This window comes from Moschus berezovskii, chromosome 20 (assembly GCF_049115385.1).
Source record: "Moschus berezovskii isolate FMDL1 chromosome 20, NW_MosBer_1.0, whole genome shotgun sequence".
Classification (NCBI taxonomy): Eukaryota; Metazoa; Chordata; class Mammalia; order Artiodactyla; family Moschidae; genus Moschus; species Moschus berezovskii.
The window spans coordinates 33,323,020-33,344,788 of NC_142479.1; the positions used below are offsets into that span (position 1 = coordinate 33,323,020).

Below are 21,769 nucleotides of genomic sequence, written 5' to 3' on the forward strand. Positions count from 1 at the left end.
CCTTTTGTGTAACTCTCCTTGTGTTTTTTTTAAGTAACTGGTGAGCTCCATGATTAAAGTATACAACTTCCTACTTTGCATAGGACTATTTTGTTTTAATTGCTTTATGGTGGTGACAGGTTGTAATAGTCTGAGGGATCTACTGCTCTTCCTAACTGTCTCTGACCAAAAAAAAATGGAGAAAATGCCTTCTGAATACTGCCTTGTTTTAATGATATCTTAAGCACCAGGTGTTGATTTATTAGCCGAAAGACGTGCTACGAAGGAACCAGGGAAGGATTGTACCATTGGATAGCTAATGATTGTCTTAAGATGCGTAAGAACAGTCAGTTAAGCCGCTGCATTCCGTGGTTTTAAGCTTTGCTTTGACGGTGACCTCCAAATCGACTGTACAACAGATAGAACATACCAGGTCAGTCTTTCCTACTTTTCAGAGAGAACATGGTTCTAATTCTAGGAGAATAATCTCCCTTTTAAGGAGATTTGGGGTAGATGAGTTAAATGGAAATTTGTACTTAAAAGTTTGGTATTGGTGACACCAAATTAACAAGCTGCATAAGGAGGCTGGTGAGAGAGTGACTAATCCCACAGAATCACTCTGCCTCACTTTGAGATTCATTGTTTGATTTGTCCTTATATGATTTTGGAGCTAGGACATTGATTGACTGGGTGGGTTTGTAGGGGTCTTTGCTTCCGTCTCCGGATGGGGCAGCCAGGGCAGTGAATTTAGGTTACAAGTCATGCATTCCACACAACAAATGGAATAAGTTTTAAATGGGTTTCAAGTTAATTGGAATGGAGATAAATTGTTTGGACTCCATTACATATCAACATATAGGAACAATCTCAGTCAACTGAATTGGCCTCCATTCTTTTGTTGTGTCTTGTCTGTTCCCTGGCTATTTCTTGCTAGTAAATTACAGAAAAGAAATTAACTTCAGCACTTTACAATTCATTCCATTTTTATTTTTTACTTTTATGTAAATACTACATTAGATGTAAAAGGTCTTTAAAAGGTTATTTTAAAGTTGATATACCAACTAAGTTTTCCTTAAAAAATATTCAGAGTAGTATTGATAAATAGGAATCAAGTAAATGCAGACTATATTGAAGAGAGATTTTGGATATTTTTAAAGTCTAGTGACCTTTGAAAATGTTCAAAACACCTGTATAACACCTGGCTTGACAAAACTCTGAAAAAGTGTTGTTTAAAAAATGGTATCTTTTGAAAATGCATAAGCGTGTGTGAGAGGGGGAGAATCCATATAAAGCAAGTTCTTAAAATTTGCAAAGCTATTTACCACCAAATACACTGCCACTTATATTACCTCTCTCCTTTCAGCACCCTAGAAAGCAAAGAGAATGGACATAAGGTAGCAAGAAGGAATGAAAAAGCAAAGATAAGGTAGGTCACTAAGAGTCATTTTAAAGGCCCTCCTCTTTTCCTCTGATAATTTGGGAAATTTCTCAACAGACATCTATGGGGAAAATACCCCACTGGGGAAAGCAGGGCATCAGAAATAGAAGGATGTAGTGGAATACAGGAAGGTGGCTGGGGAATATTGTTGGGGAAAGGAAGCCAAGGGAGAAAGATCTATAATTGGATGGAATTAGGCCTCTACTATAGGGATCTTCTTTCTGTAAGGTGGTTAGGATTGAATTAGATTCATATAGAGGACTGATGTGATATGGGGCCAGAAGATTGAGTCCTTTTATCATTGACTAGCCTTTAAGGTTTTGGTTAAGGAAATGTCACTACAAGGTAAAATTTGCTTCTCTACCTATGCATCTAAGTGTCTCAAGCCACTGAAGTCACATTTACTAGATATGTATTAAGCGTTTTATGTGGTTTTATTAACTTAAGTGTCCCTTTTCCAATCAGCCTTATTTAAACTCAATCTTGAAAATTTATCTGGAGGGCTCAGTATCCTGATAGCCACTCAGGAAAAATCAAGGAGTTGGGAGGAGGTTCACTTACCAGACTCTCTTAGTTACTTTTGGATTGAGGATGACCTTGGTTTAGGTCAGGATGTCAGACCTCTACACCCTGTGAGAATTAGATTTATCTACTCTTCACAAAGCAAAATAACCTTAGTGGTCAGACTCAGTCATTTGAAGTAGACAGAGCTTAAACCAGATAGCCAACTGAACAATGAAGATGCATTTATCAATATTCATCTTCCAAGTAATTCACAGCCAAGCCACAGTGACTAATGAAATAGGCCAGATTAGCCTGTGGGCTGTTACCCTGTATATTTAGTAGAGAGAGACAGGAAGATGGCAGTGAAGTGCAGCAAATACTAAAGGCCAGCCCATAGAGGAAATCATATGGGCTAAAGCAGTGTCTTTGGAAAAGGAATAGGTGGCAGAGCCTGTCGTAGTCATTATACCCTTCAAATAATAACATACATACAAATTTCAGTAGGTGGAATTTGTTAATGTAAAAAAAACTAGAGGAAATTCATATAGTTTGTAACGGGTAAGGATACACTGGAACAGTTGTACACACAGACACACATGCTCACACATACACATTATTTTTCAATTTAGCTTCTTACATCGTCCTTTCCTGACTCCACAGCAGCACACAGGTTACGGGGTTCTAATAGACTCCAGCTATATAGTATTCTCTGCTACTCGGAAAACATGTGGCTGGCAAGACAGTATCCCTGTTTTTTCCTACGTGGTTTATGCAGTCATGAACAGTTGAAATCTTTGGAAGCAAACGATATTAGATACTGATGATCGTAAGAAGGAATGACACAGGCGACTTTCACAGACTTGATCCTAAACTAGTCCTAATGATGACGTGGTGGTTTTCATCACCTCCATACAGCTTCACACATTCAAAGCAGTCCACTTTAGCTGCATCACAGAATCTAACGTGGTAACATGTCCTGGAGATTTCACACGAAGTGACTGGAGGCCGAAAGAATCTGGGCACCATAGTCTTTTGGGACTGTCTCTCTATGAAGAAGGCCCCTCCATTGATAGGCTTAGCCGGATACTCATTGACTTAGAGGGAAAAGGCGAGGTGTGACTTGTCAGGACTGGAGGAAGAGGTTATTGGGAAGCCATCTTCCTTTTGTTCATGTTTTACACAGCATTCAAGCGGATGTCCCCACAGGGAATTTCTGTCGGTGTTTCTGGGGTGATACCTTTAATAATACGCTGTTAAGAAGAAGATATGACATTATAAGTATTCTTGTAATTTACGCTTAAAGTTTTTTTCAATATAATATTAAAGGTTAAATAGCATTTAAATGATGGTTAATAGTAAACTGGAATAGTTTTATTGACTTTTGTTAAGAAAGGAATCCCGGGGCTTCCCTGGCAGTCCAGTGGTGAAGACTCTATGCTTTCACTGCACGGGGTGCAGGTTTGATCCCTGGTTGGAGAAGTTCTGCATGCCATGAGGTACAGCCAAAGAAAGATTTAAAAACGAAAGGAATCCCTAATTTGTTTGTTCTCAAATATGGGTAGAAATGCCATATAAAGGAACTATATAAAATCATCTGTAAACTAAAAAGTCACTTTAACACTAATAGGAGAAAATGATGACACTTGAATAGAACCAATGCTGGCCCATAACATGCCTTTGATGGCCTGGGAAAGGACATCCATTTCTCTGGGCAGAGGAGGCTTCATGTGGCCCACAGGGCTTGGGGAGCAGAGTGAGCACTGGATTCTGGTTCCCCCCACCTCAGCCAGGCTCCTTGTGCCCTGCATACATGTTACAGGCAAGTGCATAGTGCTGTCAGTCATTGTAAAGGCCAAGATGTTACTGCCTTAGTCAATCCACCTGTAGTTCATATAAGGGTGCAAATTATTACGTAATTTTAAAAGATGTGCCCATTCAAATCATCATTCCTAAAGCAATCTCAAAGGAGAAAAGGAAAGATATAAGCATCTGAATGCAGAGTTCCAAAGAATAGCAAGGAGAGATAAGAAAGGCTTCCTCAGGATCAATGCAAAGAAATAGAGGAAAACAACAGAATGGGAAAGACAAGAGATCTCTTCAAGAAAATTAGAGATTCCAAGGGAACATTTCATGCAAAGATGGGCTCGATAAAGGACAGAAATGGTATGGACCTAACAGAAGCAGAAGATATTAAGAAGAGGTGGCAAGAATACACAGAAGAACTGTACAAAAAAGAGCTTCATTACCAAGATAGTCACGATAACGTGATCACTGACCTAGAGCCAGACATCTTGGAATGTGAAGTCAAGTGGGCCTTAGAAAGCATCACTACTAACAAAGCTAGTGGAGGTGATGGAATTCCAGTTGAGCTATTTCAAATCTTGAAAGATGATGCTGTGAAAGTGCTGCACTCTATATGCCAACAAATTTGGAAAACTCAGCAGTGGCCACAGGACTGGAAAAGGTCAGTCTTCATTCCAATCCCAAAGAAAGGCAATGCCAAAGAATGCTCAAACTACCGCACAATTGCACTCATCTCACACGCTAGTAAAGTCATGCTCAAAATTCTCCAAGCCAGGCTTCAGCAATATGTGAACCGTGAACTCCCAGATGTTCAAGCAGGTTTTAGAAAAGGCAGAGGCACCAGAGATCAAATTGCCAACATCCGCTGGATCATGGAGAAAGCGAAAGAGTTCCAGAAAAACATCTATTCCTGCTTTCTTGACTATGCCAAAGCCTTTGACTGTGTGGATCACAATAAACTGTGGAAAATTCTGAAAGAGATGGGAATCCCAGACCACCTGACCTGCCTCTTGAGAAACCTGTATGCAGGTCAGGAAGCAACAGTTAGAACTGGACATAGAACAACAGACTGGTTCCAAATAGGAAAAGGAGTACGTCAAGGCTGTATATTGTCACCCTGCTTATTTAACTTGTATGCAGAGTACATCATGAGAAACGCTGAGCTGGAGGAAGCACAAGCTGGAATCAAGATTGCCGGGAGAAAGATCAATAACCTCAGATATGCAGATGACACCACCCTTATGGCAGAAAGTAAAGAAGAACTCAAAAGCCTCTTGATGAAAGTGAAAGAGGAAAGTGAAAAAGTTGGCTTAAAGCTCAACATTCAGAAAACTAAGATCATGGCATCTGGTCCCATCACTTCATGGAAAATAGATGGGGAAACAGTGAGAGACTTTATATTTGGGGCTCCAAAATCACTGCAGATGGTGATTGCAGCCATGAAATTAAAAGATGCTTACTCCTTGGAAGGAAAGGTATGACCAACCTAGACAGCATATTAAAAAGCAGAGACATTACTTTGCCAACAAAGGTCTGTCTAGTCAAGGCTATGGTTTTTCCAGTAGTCATGTATAGATGTGAGAGTTGGACTATAAAGAAAGCTGAGCACCGAAGAATTGATGATTTTGAACTGTGGTGTTGGAGAAGACTCTGAGAGTCTGTTGGACTGCAAGAAGATCCAACCAATCCATCCTAAAGGAGATCAGTCCTGGGTATTCATTGGAAGGTCTGATGTTGAAGCTGAAACTCCAATACTTTGGCCACCTGATGCAAAGAGCTGTCTCATTTGAAAAGACCCTGATGCTGGGAGGGATTGGGGGCAGGAGGAGAAGGGGAAGCCATGAGATGGTTGGATGGCATCACCGACTCTGTGGACATGAGTTTGAGTGAACTCCGGGAGTTGGTGATGGACAGGGAGACCTGGCGTGCTGTGATTTATGGGGTTGCGGAGAGTCGGACACGACTGAGTGACTGAACTGAACTGAACTGAAAGCAATCTCATTTTGACATAGTACTCATTACAGGGAAAAGACTGAGAATTTTTACCATAGAAACAGCTGAGGTGCACAGAAGCTTTGGGACAGATCTGAAATATGCTTGGGTTTGGGTATGAAATATACAGCCTGCCTTGTAAAACTTAGCATCAGGGTGACGTGAAGCAGCTCAGAGATGTGGGGAGCACTGCAGAGGTTTAGGAAAGAAAATACTCAGTTGCTCAGTAAAATCTTTGATGGCCAAAAGTCTGAACCTATGGTTAACAAAGCAAAATTGGATCTGAAAGTATATTTTGATTTATTGATTTTAGGTGAAGCTCTGCTACTTGTCCTTTTATTTTGGATTGAAAAAGTATGTGGGCCCCTTTAATCTTTTTTATTTCTTGGTTCTGGGAGTTAATTCTTCTTTAAGGAGCAGGGCCTATGGAATTTTAAAAGTTCCCATTCTCATAGGTAATGAAATTCACAAAATTGTACATGCTGTGTTCTTGATGACCGTAATGAAACCTCACCCTGGGAATCCATTTAAAAAGGAGTTATACTACAGTGCTCATCAGCTACCCAGACATGTCTAGTCATAGAAAGCAAATTTTCACAAACCATTCTTTCCCAAAGATGAATCTGTGACCCATAACCGATAAAGGAGAATTAGGCCTTTTGAGAACTGGACACATCACTTTAACTAGTCTTCAGTGAAGCTATGTTGTGCAGAGAGAGAAGAGCAGTCAGGCATATGGCAGAGGCAAGACCCACAGTGAAAAGCACAAAAGGTTTTGTGCTCTAACCTCTACTTGCCAATTCTGCTGCCCTTCTGACTGCTCATTTCCCAAAAGGCCAGGTCCACTTATTTCCCATATTTGGGCAGCATTCCAGTTGCCAGACTACTATTGCTCTCAAAATTTGCCAGTCCCTGGCCTTCTGCAAGCTGATCATGCAAGCAACGGATCACTGTTACCATCTTCATGATTGCTTACTTATTAGGGACCATATTCCCAGTATCTTTCTGCAGGTCACTAAGGGCTTCTCTGACAGTCACCTAATCCAGGTGATGACTCCAACCTTGAGACCTCCAGGTTGCAGATGCTCGCGACAGGCTCTAAATTACAGGTGAGCAGGTGGTGACTTACTCCACAAACTCCAGCCTTGTATATGGCTAGGGCCCAGAAGAGTGAAGAAATTTACTTTTCTCCTAGTCTTTTTTTTTTTTTTAAACCATACCAAAATGTCATATGAGTTCTCCCTCCCTCATACATAGAATGTTACAGACCATAAAGTCTGGTATTCACAAAAAAATTAATAGTCCCTTGGGGTGCTTGGCAAAAGCATTCCTCTCAGAAACTAAGCATGCACATAGGCATGTTAAGGCTTTTCAGAAGTCCTGTTGTAACGAGACCTATTTAACTTTGCCTTAATCCAGCATCCTGCAAAATTATTTGACCATGTAACATTTCCCCAGCGGAAGCAACTGTTAGAACTGGACATGGAACAACAGACTGGTTCCAAATAGGAAAAGGTGTACGTCAAGGTTGTATATTGTCACCTTGCTTATTTAACTTATATGCAGAGTACATCATGAGGAACGCTGGGCTGGAAGAAGCACAAGCTGGAATCAAGATTGCCGGGAGAAATATCAATAACCTCAGATATGCAGATGACACTACCCTTATGGCAGAAAGTGAAGAGGAACTCAAAAGCCTCTTGATGAAAGTGAAAGAGGAGAGTGAAAAGGTTGGCTTGAAGCTCAACATTCAGAAAACAAAGATCATGGCATCTGGTCCCGTCACTTCATGGGAAATAGATGGAAAAACAGTGGAAACAGTGTCAGACTTCGTTTTTTTGGGCTCCAAAATCACTGCAGATGCTGATTGCAGCCATGAAATTAAAAGACGCTTGCTCCTTGGAAGGAAAGTTATGACCAACCTTGATAGTATATTAAAAAGCAGAGACATTACTTTGCCAACCAAGGTCCGTCTAGTCAAGGCAATGGTTTTTCCCGTGGTCATGTATGGATGTGAGAGTTGGACTGTGAAGAAGGCTGATCGCCGAAGAATCGATGCTTTTGAACTGTGGTGTTGGAGAAGACTCTTGAGAGTCCCTTATACTGCAAGGAGATCCAACCAGTCCATTCTAGAGGAGATCAATCCTGGATGTTCATTGGAGGGACTGATGCTAAAGCTGAAACTGCAATACTTTGGCCACCTCATGCGACGAGTTGACTCACTGGAAAAGACTCTGATGCTGGGAAAGGTTGGGGGCGGGAGGAGAAGGGGACGACGGAGAATGAGATGGCTGGATGGCATCACCGACTCGATGGACATGAGTTTGAGTGAACTCCGGGAGTTGGTGATGGACAGGGAGACCTGGCGTGCTGTGATTCATGGGGTCGCGGAGAGTCGGACACGACTGAGCGACTGAACTGAACTGAACTGAACTGAACACTTAATTGATATCCCATGGAACTACAGCTCCTTACAACACACTTTGGAAATGTTAATCCAGTTCAGTGAGCACATTTTAAAGATGAAGAAACTAAGGCCCAGAGAAGGTAAGTGACTTGCCATAGTGTTTTCCCTCCCAGGCCCCCTTGACTGGCTGTACCGTGATGCTTCCTAACCCACTGTTTCCCGTCTGGTGGCCTCTGCCAAATGTGGCCCTGTCAGCCTTCACCTCTACTACTAACGGATCTGAGCTGTCTTTAATTGTACACCTTTGGGTAGCGTTTCCTTGTGGCCAGCGGGAATTTGCAAGAAAGATGACCAAGAATTGAGGTACAGTCTGTGACCAAAGAATACTGAAATTTATTGACCTGAATTCCCAACCCTGACCTTGGCCTCTGGGTTTGAGTCAGTGGGGTCAGTGGACTATCATGACTACCATAAAGAACAGCCTGAAGGAGCAAACACAATGACTCTGGCCTGAACATGTATTTCAGACAACACCAGAATCCATGGCCCTTTGGGAGAAATGAGGTTGTAATAGGGCTGTTCTGGGTGTAGGAAATTAGTAACTCCTTGCAGAGTTCTGTTCACCTAGAATTCAGTTTTTATATTTGGAAAAAGAAGCAATCTCAGTTCTCAGAAAAGAGGTGCTATTTAATTGCCTCAGACTCTCTTGCTTCATGTTTCTTGTGAAATGTTTTAGGAAGACGAGTGTGATAAACTCATATTTGAGTTTTGCTTCTTAGAGCCCACAGACTAGCCCAGCTCTGATCTCAGGTTGTTAGCATATCCCTCTAGCTTTCCCCCAAATACCACTTTTCACCTTTGAGCTCGCCTCTGACAAAAGCACCCACCCACAGACTTCTGTAAGCAGCCACTTCTTCAGGCTCTCCCACCACAGTAACCTCACTGTGGCATGAAACACAACCAAGTAAGTAACGACCCAGCATTTTCAATTTTGCTGACATTGCTGGGAATCCTGGTGGCCTGAACTACTAACTCTGACAGCATAGGATGAAAAGTGACAACTCGTCTCCCTAACCTCTAGAGCCAATTTCTACATCTGCAAACTACTAGTACCCTGAGGACACAAAAGAGAAGCTGCACCTAAAAGTGAAAGAGCATTGGACCAAAAACCAGAAGCCCTGGATTCGGAGCCTGCCTGTGCTGTGTGTCCCTATACAAGTCACTGAAATAAGGAAACCGTGAACAGCATTATTCCCAGATTCAGTATCTTCACTAAGGATATCTGCCCATCTACCTCACATTTTGATAACAAAGTAAGATAATCTACATGAAGATACTTTAAAATATATACAATCTTATACAAATTATAAAGTTCTGTTATTGAAATTTTTACAGCACACTATTCATTTACTGACATGAATCCTGCTATAATGGCAGCTTTTTTTTTCTCACTCCAGTAACTTAAGCTAAAACTATGATATTATTGGGCTTCCCTAGTAGCTCAGGTGGTAAAGGATCCACTTGCAATGCAGGAGACCTGGGTTTGATCCCTGGGTCGGGAAGATCCCCTGGAGAAGGAAATGGCAACTCACTCCAGTATTCCTGCCTGGAGAATCCCATGGACAGAGGAGCCTGGTGGGCTACAGTCCATGGGGTCTCAAAAAGTTGGACACGACTGAGTGACTAACACACACACATAATATTGTTGTAACATCCTTATTTAGTGATGATTTTTGAAATAGCCCTTATCACATTGCTGTTGGAAAAGTAACCACAGGCATTTTCCACCATACTCTCTACTTAAGTGGATTTAAAGTAAATCCACTTAAATTTGTATTATTGCTCCAGACACCACTGATCTGATGTCTGTGCTTAATGGAATGCAGGAGGCAAAGTAGTATTCTGTTTAGAATGCTATATACCAGGCTGTGTGCTGTGGCGCATCCAAACAACAGCTCACCCATTCACCTTCATACTTGAGGCTTATGGGAGATGCCTTAAGATGACAGTGGCAGCTATCAGAGGCTACATAATGATGTAGACATATGCTTATATAAGGCTGAGAGCCTCTCGGTGAATCCTTGTGGTGGACTTCTCTCCTTTGAATAGAGCATAAGAAAAGAACCCTTTTCTTCCCAAACAATTACCAATCTACACACACACTAACTAGCACATACCTCCTTAAGTGTCCCTGGAGTGACAGTCAGCCGATAAATTATATATGTGGGGATGCAGATGAAAGATGAGGTTCCTATGCAGTAACCCAGGATGATGCTCCACTGAGGATAATCATACTGGAAAAGTCGTAGCTGTGGTGGGCTCATCAAAAAACTGCAGATGATGAACTAAAACAGAAATTTCAAGAAACGTTAAAAAATTTTCATAACACCCACACAGAGACAGTCCTGATACTGCAGAAAGTGAAGTGAAAGTCGCTCAGTTGTGTCTGACTCTTTGCGACCCCATGGACTATACAGTCCATAGAATTCTCCAGGCCAGAATACTGGAGTGGGTAGCTTTTCCCTTCTCTAGGGGATCTTCCCAACCCAGGGACTGAACCCAGGTCTCCCGCATTGCAGGTGGATTCTTTACCTGCTGTGCCACTGCGGAAGCCACCAATGCTAAAGGGAAGAAAATTCCAGGAAATTGCGTAAGGGTGAGATATCCTAGATTGATCTCTTGACACAAGTTCAGTTCAGTTCAGTCACTCAGTCGTGTTCGTCTCTTTGCGACCCCATGAATCACAGCACGCCAGGCCTCCCTGTCCATCACCAACTCCCGGAGTTCACTCAAACTCATGTCCATCGAGTTGGTGAGGCCATCCAGCCATCTCATTCTCTGTCGTCCCCGTCTCCTCCTACCCCCAATCCCTCTCAGCATCAGACTCTTTTCCAGCAACTGCAAACAAGGAAGGGCTTATCTTGATTTTCCTCCCCAACCCCCATCTCAACCCCTACAGTCAGGATGCCAAGGCCTCAGAGAGTTATTGAGGGGAGATACAAAGAAGAGACTAGCATCCATCAGGCGTAGTTCAGGCCCCAGTTTGTCAGATGGTGGAGGAATAAACTGGGCAACGTTTCCACAGCTCCTGCCAGTCCTAGGGCTTTATCTCTCTCTCTCTCTGCTTTGTTTTTATTTATTTCCCCCTGCATTTCTCTGCTGATTGCTTTTGGTGAGATGGAAGGCACCTACATCCAGGAGACATGATAAGGTTCTCAAGACCTGGAGAGGATGCAGACTCCTAAGTACCTGTTTCTTCTCTCCCCTCCCTTTATATTAACCCCAAGCTAAGGACTAGAGTTTCAACAAGGATGGTTCTGCCACGAGGCATCTTGACAACAAATGCCTGCCTGCCACCGGCCCATGTAATGAAAGGAATAATGGAAGAAAACAGCAGCTTAATACACTTTTTACTTGAAAATTCAGTGAAGATTTCAACCAAGAAAAATTTGACGCTGCACTCCCAACACTCAGTTTATGAGTTTTCTTATTTCAGTTTGTTTTCCAGAGAGAATGTAAATGCCAGTTTTTGCCTAGTAACCGCTGTGCCGAAATCGTTATTGCTCTTGATTTAATTTTATCTTATTATTTCATAGTCATAAAGAAGACAGTAATGTAAATTATTTGTGTGGTTAAATGTCTATTTTTATCTTTTTTTCTTTGTCCTCAGGTAATAAAAATGGGAAACTGTTAAACACAAATCCATCTTCAGCACAGTACTATCCCAAGTCCAGGAAAAGGCTTTCAAAATGAGCCTGGCCATTCACAAACCTTTCTCCAGACAGACTCTCCTCAGCCCCAGCCCCAGCTACTAAGGAAGGTGATTTTGGAACAGGGAAAGGTAGGGTCTGGTCAGGAGCCATGTCTGCTGTAACTCGTCTCATCTTGGTGTCAGGTGTGTGGAACCTCACGCAGTCCAGGGAGGCTGGAAGCTCTCAGTGTGGCCACTAAGTATTGCTCCAGACACCCCCACCTCCTCTTGCTCATTTACGATATTTTCTTTATCATAACTTGGCTTCAATGAAAAAGAATATTTTAAGTAAGCTACTCATTGTTTACCTAAAGCAGCCTTAAAAAGCCCAGAGCAAGGGATCTGTTAAGTAAACCCAGAAGTGGAGGACAGATTTGCCTCCTCTTAATTGTGCCCTGAAGAACCTTTAGAAGAAGTGAGTATAGTGAACAGAAATTATAAGTCACATGCCCAAACCCAGATCTGTACCTGGATTTTACTGGGCACAGAAACTCATTGATGGTAGCCCAGGTGTTCACCCAGTTTGCCAGACCACCACAGAAATGAAAATACCAAAAGCTTGGGGCCAGGACTAGAGTAAGGCATATGAGGTATTCACCTTGGATACAGCATTTAAGGGGGTGCCAAAATTCAGTAATCAAGAAATAATATTTCAGTGCAATACTTTAAAAAGACAAACTCTTGATAGGACCAGAATAGAGTGAGTGAGGTGAGACATGCCAAGTATATGGTTAGATCTTGTGTGTATTTAAAATGCTGGAATTTGTTCATCAGTAATTTTTTTTGCATTAGTTTTAATTTTTTAAAAATATTGCATAAAAACAGTATTTATTGGGACTTCACTGGCTGTCCAGTGGTTAAGACTCTGCTTCCACTGCAGGGCACCTGGGTTCAATCTTTTTTTCAGGGAACTACGATCCTGTGTGCTGCTTGGTGTGGTCAAAATAATAATATTATTATTATTTATCTTGGCTACTAAGACTTACTGTGTTGCTCATGAAGGACCTGACAGGTGTCCTAGTAATTCTGTATTCATTTTCTCAAAGATGACCCCCGCCAAAGTTCTTTAGGCATAGATCTTGAGTCAGACATAGAATTCATTTATTGTCAAATGAGTGCTCAGCTCCAAGAGTTGCCTGTTTGCCCAAAGATGGATAAGTGTCCTGCTAACATCCCAAGTGTGCTCTGAGGTAGCCTGGGGTAAAGTGACTCCGTGCACACCAGCAGGGATTACTCTCACTTCTTTCATTTATCTGTAACTCAATTTAAGGTAGAAGGAGCTTTTTGATCTTCTAGAGCCAGAGACTGTTCCTTCAGTCCAGCTTATTAGGATATCTGGGCCATCCATTTTCTCAGAGGACATGGATACAGCTGTGCCTTCTTTCAAAACAACTCTTTTGCATTCTTTTTGACTTTCCCAGGGCAGTCCTTTATTTTTTGTGTTTTGTATACCTGCATGTTTCGATATTCATCTGTAAGATAGGCACCATGCTCATTCTTGCTTCTGTTATGCTGCATGCGTCTCTCTCTGTCTACCACAGAAACTCTCCTTGACTTCCATTCCCTGGACGCTGGAGATTTCCAAAACCAAAGCCAACTTTGCCCCAAGCAGCCGATACTCTCAGGGCCAAGGGCTCTGGTATATGCTGTGGGCTCCCGTGTTCCTCTAGATCGTGGCCTCATAGTTCCTTATTACCCTGTCATCTTGCTGTTGCTTTTTGGTAAACTTAAAACATAATGTATTTTTAAATCCAGAGATTTTAGCTGTTTTCAGTGAGGGGGTTGGTCTGGATCACTAGTCTGCCATTACTAGAAGCAGAAGTCTTGACATAAATGGGTTATTAATTTATATTATTACCAGTGATTCTAGATAATCTACTTAAATCCTTTCATTTGTTTTTCAAAGGAAGGAGAGACACTGGATTAGTTCCCTGAGGAAAGAACCCATGTCTGTGTTAGTTTACTTTCATATTCTCCACGCAGGGAAAGAATGATGCTTTGGGGCTGAGACTCAGGAAAGGCAAATAAGGCCCTCACCTTGGGTGTAAAACTTTAGACCAAAAATCGAACTGAGACCTGAGTTTATCTTCCATTTCCTCAGTGACAGCCTGTGTAGAAGTTTGATCAGGGATTGAAGCTTTCAAGCATAATCATAGAAATGTCTGTTTCTCCCTTCAGTTCTGTGTCTGCTTCATATATCTTGGGGACTCTGCTATTTTGTGTGTGTAATTTATAATGATTTCATATTCATAATAAATTCACCCTTTTTAATTTTAAAAAAACAGCAGTGGATATAAGTTTAGCATAAAGTCTGGCCTGGCATTTCTTGCTCAATGAATGTTATGTGTTATTATCATGGAGCAGGGAAGTGATGAAATAATGTGACAGAAGCCAGAAGAGCGGTTAACTTTCTGGGGGTGGTGGTGAGTGTTTGAGGGTGAATCTTTTCTCCAGGGCCAGAAGGAGAAGGGAGATGACAACTCACCAGGAGAAACAGAGGACTGATGGCTACCCAGCAGATCTTCCAAAACCATCCAGGGCTGAAACCAAGCATTTCCTTCACATCACTGCAGAACTGATTGATGCCTACAGTCATCCAAGAGAGAAGGAGATTGACTAAGAGAGGAAACAGACTGTCCTCCTAGCCCCTGACTCAGAGAGTAGCAACTCTGGAATTTCTCTGTAGGAGGGGTTCAGGGACACCAATCTGGGGTGGGATGGGGAACATGTCACAAAAATGCTTGTTATAGCAAGCAAAGCTCTTTATACAGAGAGTGGGAGGACTGGTGGACATTTGAGGAGGGACTTAAAGCCTCATCTTGGTGCCCACACCACCCTTCTAGGATTTCACCATATATCTGATTTTATCCTTACTGTAGAAAAGGAAGTTGAACTTTGTCTAAAAATGTTGAACCCACTTGATAGAGACTGACTCTGACCATATGCTAGAAACTTTCAAGAGAAAATTCTAACCACACTATTGCTCATTCATATTGTCAGATCAAGATCAAGGTTCTTCTCTACAAAGTAACCGGCAGGAAAGTGAGAAGTGGGAACTCCGACTGGGGAGAGATGGAGAAGGGGAAGGAAGAGCGCTCTGTGGTTGCTTCCCTGAAAGTGCCCACAGGTCTGTAGCATCACAGACTTTGAACTTGGTTCTCTGAAGTGCTGAGGGGGTGAGGACTTCTTTCAAACACACAAAAAAGTCCCCAAACCAGGCCCACGTATAACTCAAAACATGGTATCCCCCTTCTTCATGTTATGTGTAATGATGTACATGCTCAAGCTGCTGTGCTATCATAGAAACTGGGAAAATAAATATATTCAGAATGAAATAATCACTTTTTTATTTTAAAGATCTCTGAACTTGGTTTTCTTCATTTCCACTGTCTGTGCCCTCCTGAACCTTGCCCATGGGCTCTTGGGATCCCTGCCCAGGAACCCATGTCAGCTTACTCTGCACTCCTGGTGGTTTCACTCTTATCAGATCCCATCCCACAGTTGGGGGAAGGGGAATAAACTGGAGGTTTTACCAAGACAGATAATCCAAACAGAAACATTCTAGTCTCTTGCCTGGAAGATAAGCTCCTAACTGTGTCTCAGGGCTCTGGAGGGAGAACCTGATTGTGAAATTTAAATTGGGGCCCACTCTGTAACAGGAGAATACTGTACACTCTGCAGATGCAATCACTATGCACTATTTCTTAGCTGTCTGTCCAACTCACAGAGCCTGTCAGATTTTAAGCAACACTGTGGATAAGCTATAGGGAACCACTTCAGCCTGTCCACTGGGTAAACATTTACTCAGAAAAACGTCTTCCCAGGAGCTTAGGCAATCTGTTGTACAGAGTCTGCAGGAAACGATGACCTGTTTCTGAAGAAGGCACACAGGAGGTTACATCTTGTACGTTGGCCTGCCTTTCTCTGACAAATCCAGCCCTCCCTTGTGTATTCTGGTGCCTACATAGGCTGGTGCAGGAAGGATATGGTGGAAGGAAGCATCTTACCGTAGAACCAAAACACAGCAACTGCTTCAATCAGGGCCACAGTGAGCACTGCAGGTCCCGTGGCGAACTCCTCCAACAGCTTCACCACGTAGGCCCCGCCCTGGAAATGAGACCACCACCTTGGTTCAAGGCCCACTGAGGCACTGCCTCCTCTTTTTAACAGAGACAAAAGAACTTCTTAGGATAATCCTGCAAAGTTCTCATCTTGGATCTAATACAAATATCCCAGAGCCTGCCTCTTAGACTGGCTTTGGCAGGTTAGGCAAGATCTCATCCTATCAGACTCCTCTTCAGCCCTACCGGTCACTCTCTTGTTTCCTTTCCCCACAAAGCTTTAAAGACAAACTGAAAAGCACCTCTCAATCTACTTTTTTCAGTTTACTGAACACCTACTGTGTACTCTACCCTGGAGAATCCTGGTCCCTAAAGACTGAATCTGGGAGAACCTGCAACAGTAGACACACTGGGCCAAGTGGTCATGGTTTTGCCTCTGTCCTAACTCACAAATCCCATGGTTCCTACGCAGGTCCCAAAACCCTGCTGAAGCTCCAGAGCCATTTGGGTCATGGCCTGAAGATAAGTTGATTTACAAAATCCGCCTTGAGTCAGGAGGATACAAGCCTGCCATGCCTATGGGTACTGTCTGATGTACAGTTTTATAGTGTTTACCTCAGCTCCCATCCCCCTCAAAAAGAAATCACTGCAGAGGGTCTAACTTCATCACCATTGCAACTTCTCTGGAGGAGACAAAGTGACAAACCCGAGGTGCCAGCCTCCAGTTATTCTGGGCAGTATCCCCATGAAAGCAGCCGTAAGGACTGGAAATAGACTGAAAAAGCATGTCTTAGTTTTTCTCCAGATAGAAATCTAGTTGGACTTGCTGTAAAATGCTGAACCTCCAGCTCCAAGCCCAAATTCTATAGACAGATGCCGCCAGAAACAACTTTTCTCCTTCTTCATGACTAACTTCTTAACAGCAGTAACAACCTCTCCCCCTTTAATACCAAAGCCAGGGCTCCCTGTGGGCTGGAAAGAAAGAGCTTCGTGCAGTGTCCCAATGCCCAGTGAAAAGCTGACTCTCAGTTGGGGTTGGTTGTACTCACGAAAGTCAAGGTGACCAGGGATCCAAAGAAGCAGGTAATGACCACGCCAAGCACAAACCACTCCCGGCGCTTGGCCCAGATGTGTGGACACTCATCCAGCACGGCTGTGATCACCCCCTCCAAGCCTGCAAACTGAGTGGGGCACACAGTCATCAGGGAGATTGGGGACAAATCTGCTACTTGCAGGACAGTGAAAGGAGGGCGGGGTTAAGGTTGCCACGTGGCCTGTCCAGCTGATCGTGACCGGTTCCCCCTCCTCACTGGCCCTATCTCCATATTACCCCATCATTTAGATCCCTAAGGACATCAAGGAAAGGAAGTATAGCACATGGACAGGACTTCTTCACATGAGGTCTCTCGGGGAGACTTTGGTTTTTCCAGAAACGCCAACCCCAAGCTGAGACTCGTTCCATGTTATTGATGTGAGTGCTGGCCATGGAGCACTGAGATGTAAGAGGGACCTTGCCCTGGCCTTGAGGTGCTGCCAGTCTGGTCACGGGACAGAGCACAGTCACGGCAGTTCACATGTGCTGAGCTCTTGGCCTTGCCTGGCACTTTACCCTCATTATCCCATGAATCAGGGGTCCCCAACCCCCAGGCCACGCACTGGTACCAGCGTGTAGCCTGTTAGGAACTGGGCCCCACAGCAGGAGGTGAGTAGTTGTCTTCCATTAAACTGGCCCCTTAGTGCCAGGAAGGTTGGGGTCTGCTGCCATTGATGACTAATATACTACAGGGTAGTAAGTGCCCAAGTGAACAGGCGCTGGCGAAGCACCAGGAGGCAGCAGATAACACGGCCTGCAGTGGCCAGGGCAGGAGGGAATGGGCACAGCTGCCTCTTCCTCTTCCTCCCCTTTCTCCTTTTCCTCCCGCCTCCCCAGGGCTGGATTTCCCTCCCCATTCACTTGCCGTGCTGTCCAAGCCCAGGGTGATTAACATCAGGAAGAAGACGATGGCAAAGAATGTGGATGCTGGCATGTTGGCTATGGCTTCTGCGTATGTGATGAACAGGAGGCTGGGGCCTGAGACGGAGACAGGAGGAGGTGGTCACTGAGACGGGCCCTACAGACATGTCTCGGGGGAAATGACCACACCAACAATTACGACTCCTGTCATAAGCCCTTACGTGTGAAGCAGGCCTGGACGTGTACCAAACGCCTCCTCACACCCCACACCACCCTACCTGGCTATCCTGACATCCTGGGAAGCAGGAACGGAATAGTATCCGCCTTGGAGAGTGTGTGTCCTCAACCAACGTGGAGAACAGAAACAAACCTGAGACCCCAGGACTAGCAAATCTACGCACACGAAGAATAGTTTCCACTATATAATAAATCTGTGCTTTCCCCACCCCCCCACCAAGATCTCCAAAATTTTCACAGCATTTAGCTCTCTCTTTAGCTCCAGAATAGTAGAAAATGTTAAATTGATTTTAGAATAATAGAAGTCTTAGAAGAAAGCCTTCCATCTGTTTTGACTCTCTTGATAGTATGAGGAACATGTCCTCAACCTCCCATGGTCCAAATCAGGCACATTAGTTTGGGGCATGAGGCTGACAGGATCAGAGCACGACGTCAGGCCACAGACAGACACAGGTTGGCAAGAAGCCCTGGACTCCACGCACAAGGTTCCATCACCTCTCTTTCAACGCCTGTCACTCTTTTTCAGTAGAGTTCAGTGACCGCATCATCTATGTTTCTTTTTCTGCAAAAGGAAATTCTAAGGACTGGGAATCATTTGCTTACTAGACTTGGACCCATCACAGGACCCAGACCCACTAGTTTTAAGAGCTGTCATCCAAGTCATATTCTCAAGCCCACAGTGTATCAAGGCCTTAGTGCTGGGCCCCAAGAAAGCTGTCCCATCCCCACTATGGCCTGAACACATGGAAAGGGTTTAGATCTCTAAAACCTTTGAAAAATTTAAGAGAAATAATGCAAAAGTTAAGATATTTGTAAAGAACCAAAGAGCAGCAAAGCAGTTCAGTGGGAGCAAGTAACCCAAACAGAACCCAAGGTCCCTACCTGCATCTTTGGCCACCTCAGACACATCTTCTTTCCTCATCTCAGCCATATACCCCAGCACCGTGAAGATGACAAATCCTGAAATGAAGCTCGTCATGCAATTCACCGCACTGGTCACCAGGGCGTCTCTGGAGCAGAAAACCCAAGGGACTGAGACATTTCTAAGTCAGGAGTCTGAAGGAGAATCTGTCTCCAGACTGATAAGGATGAACGGGCTGAGCTCACAGGGACTTCAAGCCTGTCTCCTCCCAGAGTGCAGCCTCTTAGGCTGCATCACCTCGAAGCACAAGCTGCTATTCTCACCATGCACGGCATGGGGAGAGCAGCAGGTCAGGAGTGGCTTCAAGAGATGATCCTGTAAAGCAGCAGAGCACACGCTGCTGGATTTCAAACAAGCCTTGTTCTGAAACAGGGCCTGAGCTAGAGTGGGGGCCTTGGCCTCACACTTGAGAAGACCTCAGATTTAGACTTTTGATGTTTGTAAATGAGGTTGTAAGAGTGCCACAAAGACATCCTGACACTTTTAAGAGAGGACCTCATCATAATACAACTTTAGGCTGATGTCCCAATGCAAGGCCACATTGCTTAGGGTGCATGTAAACTCCTTTAAAAAAAATTCTGTAATTGCCATATGAATAACACAGTCAAATTACTGAACATCATCATCTGTGATAGACTGGTAAGACAAAATTAACTCTAAAGATGATGAGTGATATTTAAATCATAATTGGTTCAATATTACCTGTTTTGTTAAATTTCTGAGATGAGATTTTCACATAAATCATAGCATTCTGTGTTGATCAGAACAGCACAATTGTTACTCTTTGTGTGTGTGTGTATATATATAATATATCACATCACAATTTTTATAAACCTGCTTTAGAATTTAATTTTCTTGAAAATCTCACAGAACAAAATTCTGGGGCCTCTCTCATCTCCTGAGGGGCCTGGGTGAGGTTGTGTTCTGGGTGGGTGCTCTGGCCATGAGTGAATTGGTCAGGCACCTGTGGTACTCCTGAGGGTCAGAGTGTCAACATGGCCTGAGCCTGGCCAGGTGTGAGGCCATCAATTTGATCGCCTTCCTCCAGTCTATTTATGCTCATTCTACTTCCACGCTTTGCTTGGGGCAGTCCCAGATACTCACTGGTAACAGTTGTTGTGGAATTTGTTGTAGCTCGCAAAAGCCAGTAGGACCCCAAAGCCAGGGCCGAGAGAGAAGAAGATCTGGGCGGCCGCATCCACCCACACCTATAATAGAGCAGAGGCAAAGGTCGGGGCCGAGACCTAGGCCATCGCTGGGCCAGCGCCCTTGTGCCTCCACGTGGCTATGTGCTGAGACAGAAAACAGGCACTCAGAGTTCCTTGTAAGGATGGCCACATACCAAGTGCAGACAAATATGATTGCCTATCATTTAGGCATAAACCAATGCAGTGGCCTCAACTGTACTTTTCATGCTTTTTTCCAGTTTAAAGCATCATTGCAGACTTAACCACTGAACCCAAATTTTAGTTGTTCCTATAGTCCTAGGACTAGCTTCAGTTAGTATAAAGACAGACAAATGCACACTGCTTTCCTCATTATCTTACCCCTGTCTCTAGGAGTTTCTGCCAGTTGGGTTTCAAATAGAATAGAACTCCCCTCCAGGCTCCAGGGAGGGTGGCCCCCCTCACCAGCAGGATAAAAAGAATGATGTAAGGGAAGGTGGCTGTCACCCAAACCACCTGTAAGGAAGGAAACACAGGTTATCACCACATGAATGCTGGTGTCTTATTCTTAAAAACCTCCAAGAAGGGAGATCTATCTTGTTTTTTTCTGTAATTTTAGGAGGCAGGGTGGTGTGGCAGAAAGACCACAGCCTTTAGAATCAGACAGGGATCTGATTCCCTGTTTGCGGGTACCATGTCTAAACCCATTTCCCATCTGTAAAGTGGGGAAAACACCCAGCAGGAGACAATAAAGCAACCAGTGTATCCACTGGTTGTATACCAATGTATTGCCACTACTATGAGTTATGACACTACCAGTGGATTAAAGGAATTTTAAAAAAATCATAATAGTTCTTGGGATTGACCCATTTCTAGAAGTGGCTAAAAGATTTGGTTGAAGAAAAATTGAGAATCGCGGAATGGGTTCGGTGTAAAGGATACCACGTCCCCCCTGTCTGTGGCTGTCCAGGCTACTGAGTTCTGAGTTTGAGATCCTCCAGGGCCCCTTGGCAGACTCTGGATCTGCAGCCAGAGTCCTCCTCACCTTGCCAGATGTTTTGACACCTTTCCAGATGCTAAAGTAGACAATAGTGAAGATGAACATGATGCACAGGACAAGTTGCCAACTGAGGCCCCCCAGGTCCTGGAGCCCCTTCGACCGGTGGATCTGCAGGACGTGCCGCCTGAACGAGAGAAAGGAGGGCCTGTGATGGGGTCTGAGCCGTGAGCCTGACCTCTAGGTGGCGGCCAAGAGAAAGGACGGAAACCGCACTGCAAGGACCAAGTGGCCGCCAAGCTTCGGGGAGAGCTGGGAGGGGCTCTGGCCATCCTTAAGAAGAGAACAGGGCGCTCAAGCCAACCGACCCTGGGAAGAGCACGCGGCCCAAAGGCAGACGTCAGGTCTCTCCCTCCTGGGCAGGGACCCAACCAGTGACTAACATGACTGGCTTTTCGGTGCACGAGGATTTGTATGTGTGGGCAGGGGGCCCCTTCCCCTGCCCCTTCCCCACCCTTTGGGCTGCCATTGCCTGAAATTCCAGCACGAAAGCAAACT

The 21,769-nt window shown here is 44.1% G+C and overlaps 1 protein-coding gene and 1 long non-coding RNA gene across 2 annotated transcripts in view; one reads left to right on the forward strand and one right to left on the reverse strand.

Annotated features, from left to right (window-relative positions):
* Positions 1–944: 944 nt before the first annotated feature.
* Positions 945–21,769, reverse strand: part of SLC6A4 (solute carrier family 6 member 4) — a 37,682-nt gene continuing 16,857 nt past the window's right edge. The window contains exons 6-15 of the mRNA XM_088828749.1: positions 21,260–21,398; positions 20,596–20,730; positions 20,153–20,256; positions 19,009–19,136; positions 17,894–18,006; positions 16,985–17,116; positions 15,882–15,981; positions 14,360–14,460; positions 10,301–10,468; positions 945–3,171 (exon numbers count right to left, since the gene is read on the reverse strand). Of these exons, the coding sequence (XP_088684875.1) occupies positions 3,097–3,171; positions 10,301–10,468; positions 14,360–14,460; positions 15,882–15,981; positions 16,985–17,116; positions 17,894–18,006; positions 19,009–19,136; positions 20,153–20,256; positions 20,596–20,730; positions 21,260–21,398 (1,195 nt within the window). The 3' untranslated portion in view covers positions 945–3,096. The remainder of the gene's footprint in view (positions 3,172–10,300; positions 10,469–14,359; positions 14,461–15,881; positions 15,982–16,984; positions 17,117–17,893; positions 18,007–19,008; positions 19,137–20,152; positions 20,257–20,595; positions 20,731–21,259; positions 21,399–21,769) is intronic.
* LOC129541082 (uncharacterized) lies at positions 8,278–15,196 on the forward strand. The gene is made up of 3 exons (XR_008682764.2): positions 8,278–9,436; positions 11,794–11,964; positions 14,329–15,196. It is a non-coding gene; the product is annotated as an uncharacterized LOC129541082 (long non-coding RNA).